Genomic DNA, 5,900 nt, shown 5'->3' on the forward strand with positions numbered 1-5,900 from the left:
ATATTAGACGGTAATGTGAGATCAGACCATCATTCATAGTCACAGCAGTAGATCAGTTTACCAAAAACAAACAGACAGATACATTTTACGAGAATGAGACTAACACATAGATTAAAAGGAAAATATAATAAAAAACCGGTTACAGGAAACACTTGAATGGATAAATAAGTTTAAAAAAACATAAAACAAAAAAAATAGTATTAATAAAATAAAATAATTTAATGAATAAATACATAAATAAATAATATAAAAAATTAATGTTGGGACCATCAAATTTTTTGGGGGGGCAACTTTTTTTTAACAAACGTGGTGCAGCCCAGCACTCGGTTGAGAGTTGGGGCTACACCTTATCCTTCAGCATCCGTCCGGTACGTCCAGCCCTCCTGGTCCCATCCTGCTTCTTCGCTGTCATCTTCGTCATCTTCCATTGGTGGGTTGCTAACCTGGGTTGCCGAACCCTTCCCAATGTAAAGTGCGTTGGCTCGATCACCTCCCTCCACCCGTAGATAAATTCCCTGAAGAACGGGTAGTTCTTCTCCTCCATCAGACGAGGGAAGTCAGACTCGGCGAGGGGGAAGTTCCCGGTTTTTCTCGTCAACCTGGTACCTGCCGGTTCTGGGACCCCTTTCCGAAGCTTTGCAGCTTTCCCTGGAATCCCCCGTGTCATCTGCGAGACCCAATAGTCTGGGATGACACATCCTGCTCTCAATCTTGAGTGGACAGTGGGGAAGAATTTCCTCTGCGTCGCCCCCTTTTCACTAGTCAGCCACCGTCCATTCCACTCTTCGATCGACTCTTCCCGGAACTTCTTCCAAAGGTATCACCAATCTTCTCGCGGAGTCTCTCCGGTAGCACTCCCAGCCCCTGCCCCTTCACATCATACTTCGTAGCATCCTTCTTGAGGATGAGGTCCAGAGGCATTGCTCCTGCCAGCACCTGCACCGCCTCATGCGTCGTCAACGTAGACCTTGGCAAGGAACTCTTTATCTTGTAGTTCCTCCAACAACTCATCGAACACAAACCGAACCCTGCGGGCAGCCTCTCTCGATCTTTCTCTCGACCTCGGAATAGCTACCTCTGATCTTCACACTCCGTTACTAAGGTACTACTCACGAGGGAGTATAAATTGCTGGGAGTATCTAACTCCTGCAACCGCTGGAGTACGCGCGGCCACAAAACACTATCGAAGGCGGAGGATATGTCGAAGAGTAACATCGAGATATATTTCTCCGCCCTCCCTTCTACATCATCACGTACTCTCAGCAGAGCATCTGTTGTTCCCTTGCCACAAGTGGAGCCGTATTGCCGTGCAGCTCTGAGGACTGGTCTGAGGCTAATAGTACATAGCCTCAGACCAGTCCTCATGTACTATCATATACTCCAGGACCTTGCCGATAACAGGTAGGAGGCATATGGGTTGATAGGCCTTCGGGGATTCCTTATCCTTGACCCTCCCTTTGTAGACCAATCTCAAGTCTGCAATCCTACACCTGCTCGGAAAGTACCCTTTATCCAAGCACTCGTTGAAGATGTCCAACAGCTCCTCCTCGATATATGGAGCAGTGTTCCTGAGGATTGCAGCGTCAAGTACCAGAGCCCTCCCAATCCTCTGCCTTTCCACGGCAAGACATAGGTCCCATAAGTCCTACAGTGGGCATAGGTCGGTACCTGGTGTGTACGACGTGGTGCGTCTCACCATACTCTCCTCTGCACTGTCCTGGGACGGATCATGCCTGGTGTATGTGTAGTCAATATACATCATCGCCGTTTCTTCCAGGGTGGTTGCCTGGGCTCCTCCAGCCTTGATGGCAGCCTTTGTCATTTGTATTACCCTGTACGGGATGCCCCAGGGATTCTTCTCCGTCTCCTCTACGATGAATCGTCTCAGGACTTCTTCTTCTGGCGACGCACGCCGTTTCGGTATACCCTATATCTTTGCTTGGTTTCCTCTCAGGGTGCAGCTCTCCTCTCTTCATCTCTGCACTCCTGGTACCTGCGCCTGGCCCTACAGTACTCTCTCTTCAGCTGCGTCAGGGCCGACGTCCACCGTGGGACCGGACGTACTCTCGCCCTACGGCTCTGAAGGATAATATTAGCCTCTTGGGTGATGGTGCCCCTCAGTGTTGCCACTCTGTGGTCAATTCTTGACACTTCCTCCACCTCCTCCCATTCTCTATCCACCAATAACCCCTCCAGTTCACTGAAGAAGGCTCCCCAGTTTGCCGATCTGGTCACAAAGCCCCTTCACTACTTTCCGCCTCCGGACTTTATCACCTTTTTTTTTTTTTTTTTTGGGTTCCCTCTTCCTGGCATTGCTGCCATACGTGGTTCGGCAACAGGGAAGTGCGTTAAGATTGCGCATGCCACTGCTGCCAATAAACATCTTTTTTTTCGTAAACTTTCATATATTCTATACAAAATTAATGGTGGAGCCATTTGATTTTTTGGGGACAATTACATTTAAAAAAATGGTGCAGCCCAGCACTCGGTTGAGTTCCTTAAGATGGGGCTACACCTTATCCACCAGCATCCGTCCGATACGTCCAACACGCCTGGTCCGGATCCGTCCGGTTGTCACCTCCAGTACGCAGCCTAGTCCCGCCCTCCTGGTCTCAAACTGCTTCTTCGCTGTCATCTTCATCTTCCGTTGGTGGCTCGCTGACCCCGCGTGGTCGAGCCTTTCCCAAAGTAAAGTGCGTTGGCTCCCACTTCCTCCACCCACCTCCCTCCATCCGTAGATGAATTCCCTGAAGTACGGGTAGTTATCCTCCTCCATCAGCAGAGGGAAGTCCGACTCGGCGTGGCCGAAGATCCCGCTTTTTCTTGACAACCTGGCACGGTGTCCTTCCATCGCGTGCCAGTCCAATACAATGTGCTCTGCTGTTTCCGGGACCCCACACGTCGGGCACCGGGGGTCGATGTTCTTTCCGAAGCTTGTTACTAAGGTAACTACTCACGAGGGAGTATAAGTTGCTGGGGGTGTCAAACTCCTGCCACCGCTGGAGTACGCGCGGCCATTAAACACTATCGAAGGCGGAGAATATGTCGAAGAGTATCATCAAGACGTTTTTCTCCGCCCTCCCTTCTACATCATCACGTACTCTCAACAGAGCATCTGTTGTTCCCTTGCCACGGGTGGATCCGTATTGCCGTGGGTGACTCGCAGCTCTGAGGACTTGTCTGAGGCTATGCACTATCATATGCTCCAGGACCTTGCTGATAACAAGGAGGAGGCATATAGGCCGATAGGCCTTAGGCGATTCCTTATCCTTGCCCCCCCTCTTAGTAGAGCAGTCTCAAGTCTGCAATCCTTCACCCGCTCGGAAAGTACCCCTTATCCAAGTATGGGAGTGGAAGATTTCGAATAGCTCCTCCTCGATATATGGGTCACTGTTCCTGAGGATTGCAGCATCCAAGGCGTCAAGTCCCGGAGCCCTCCTAATCCTCTGCCTGTCCATGGCAAGACGTAGGTCCCTTAAGTCCCACGGTGGGCATAGGTTGGTACCTGTTGGGTATGACGTGGTGCGTCTATCCATACTCTTCTCTGCAGTGTCCCGGGACGGATCATCCCTGCGGTATGTATAATCGATGTACATCATCGCCGTATCTTTCCAGAGTAGCGGGGACTTCAGGAGGTGATAAACTGCTGAAGTCCCCGCAACTCTCTCTGAGGCTGAAGCTGTAAATATATAAGGCCATCATCAGACCTACAATGCTCTATTGTGCACCCCTGCTGCGGCATCTCTACCAAACACGCTCGAAAAATTGCAGAGCTATCAGACTTCCGTCCTACGGCGGATTGTCCGAGGTACATCACTACAGAATGCCAGGAACACTATCATATACCAGGAACTCCAGCTTCCCTCTGTACTGGAGTATATAGGCCGAAGGTATATCAAATTCTTTGATGAAATTTTTTTGGTGAAGACATGTCGCCTCCGGTCCCCACCACCTGGGAGTCCCTCAAGGATCAGTGCTGGGACCTTTACTGTTTGTCATTTTGCATGAGAGCTGAACTGGCCCACCACTATGCCCAACCGCTTCCGCCACCATTGTAGCTGCAATGAAGAATGACGGCTTCAGGGTAAATCCAACGAAGACGGATGCCATTTTAATACCCTTCCAGAAGGGCAAGGATAGTAAGCTACCCCAGCGGTTCGTTGTGGATGGTGAGGGTCAGAAAATTTCCGACACCATCAACACCAACATTCTCTACCTCGGCATGACTCTTGACAGGCATCTCACCTTCTCCAGTCACGTAAGGGAGAGACTTAAGCTAGCCCGACAGAAGTCATATGGGCTCTACCATCTGCTCGCATCAGAACGGATCTCGCTCCGACACAAGCTGGAGGTCTACAAGGCCATCATTGGCCCGACTCTGCTCTATGTTCACCACTCCTGCGACACCTGTACAAGACTACGTTGTCCAAACTGCAGAACTTCCAGAATTCCATCCTTCGGCGAATAGTAAGAGGAACCACACTCTAGCGTGCCAGGAATAGAGTAATGATTGAGGAGCCCCAACTTCCGTCTGTGTTGGATTTCATGGGCCATAGGCAAATTTAATCAAACTTTTTGATGGGCTGAAAGCCTGAGCTAACCCCCTATTCCGAGAGTTCACCCCTCCACTGAGACCTGTGAGGTGGCAAAGCACTGTCCTGAAGCCTGAAGTCACCCACACCATCAACACCACCAGCCGTAATGGTCCCTCCCCATGTGAGTCCCCCGGCAATACAATATTTTTATCTCTTATGTATATTTGTACATGTTGTGAGAGGTGTTGTTTGTACATCTAAAGATTTTAGAGGGAAGAAAAAAAATCTTGAGACGATGTCATGAAAACCGGGCCTCTTGTCCTGCTGAAATAGACCAAGAAAGGAAATCACAGGTCACGAACCTGTACAATTCGGGCTTGAGGTTGAGATACGTCCCCGATAACTGGAAACATACTATTCTGTATTCACTCCTCAAGCCGAAGGACATACATGATAGAATGTAGCGAAAAAATTGATGTGATTTATGAAAATTGATAAATAAGCTTGGGGTGTGTATTAAATATACTTTAGAAACACAAGCAAAATGATTAGGTAGTGTTTCTCTGCTTATAAAATTTTTTTATTTAGGGTCAACAAATAAAAGAAAACGAGGTTGGACTCGTGATCTTAATTCCTAATTAATTAATGTTTGTAATCATTTTACCTGTATATAACAACTAGGAGAACAAAGAAACCTGTAGATACGAAGAAGTAGGCACCAATCCAAGTATACTCAGTTGCAGCGAATACGGCTCGGTATATCTTGGTAATGCTGTACGGCACCCAAAGGGTAACAACGGCAGCGATGCCGAGGTAAGTACCTGCATTAGGTTCACAACTTAATTGAGCATATAAATAATAAAATGTTAACTTCATATAATAATGTATTCATACTGACCAATTTCATCATGATTGACGATTCTGCTGATGACAGTATTTGGTAATGGTAAACTTACTAGTCTCATGAAATTGAGTATAGAAACTGCAAATAAAAAATTGATTATATGTGCTATTATTGAAATGATTATCTGCCGTACTGAATTGACATTATAACAAACATTAGATCCATTTAAAAGTTCTAATCTGTAAGATATGTTTAGATATTTTTATTTTAATCCAAATTAGTATGGTCGGAGAATTATAAATAGATAATAGATTTTTTTTTAATCGTCAGATGACAGTCCAGTCATACTACAGATTAATGATTACCACATATAGGATTTTTTTTTATTCACTTCTTTGTTTTAAAAATAAATTTGTTCATTTCTGTGCGTTAAAGGTTTACTCTAATTAGGTCTTTTAATATTTAAATGTATTGCTAAACTGTACATGTATGTTAATATAAAGTAATAATCTACTCCTACA

The 5,900-nt window shown here is 46.6% G+C and overlaps 1 protein-coding gene across 1 annotated transcript in view; it reads right to left on the reverse strand.

Annotated features, from left to right (window-relative positions):
• The window catches only part of LOC106691827 (tetracycline resistance protein, class C), a gene marked incomplete at its 5' end in the record, with an annotated part of 18,276 nt that extends 12,759 nt beyond the window's left edge, over nucleotides 1–5,517 (reverse strand). Inside the window, 2 exon segments of the mRNA XM_014437724.2 lie at nucleotides 5,200–5,356; nucleotides 5,434–5,517. Coding sequence (XP_014293210.2) covers nucleotides 5,200–5,356; nucleotides 5,434–5,517 — 241 coding nt within the window.
• Between the last annotated feature and the right edge of the window lie 383 nt (nucleotides 5,518–5,900).

The sequence above is a fragment of the Halyomorpha halys genome, unplaced genomic scaffold, assembly GCF_000696795.3.
Source record: "Halyomorpha halys isolate HHAL.00 unplaced genomic scaffold, Hhal_1.1 Scaffold3413.1, whole genome shotgun sequence".
Lineage (NCBI taxonomy): Eukaryota > Metazoa > Arthropoda > Insecta > Hemiptera > Pentatomidae > Halyomorpha > Halyomorpha halys.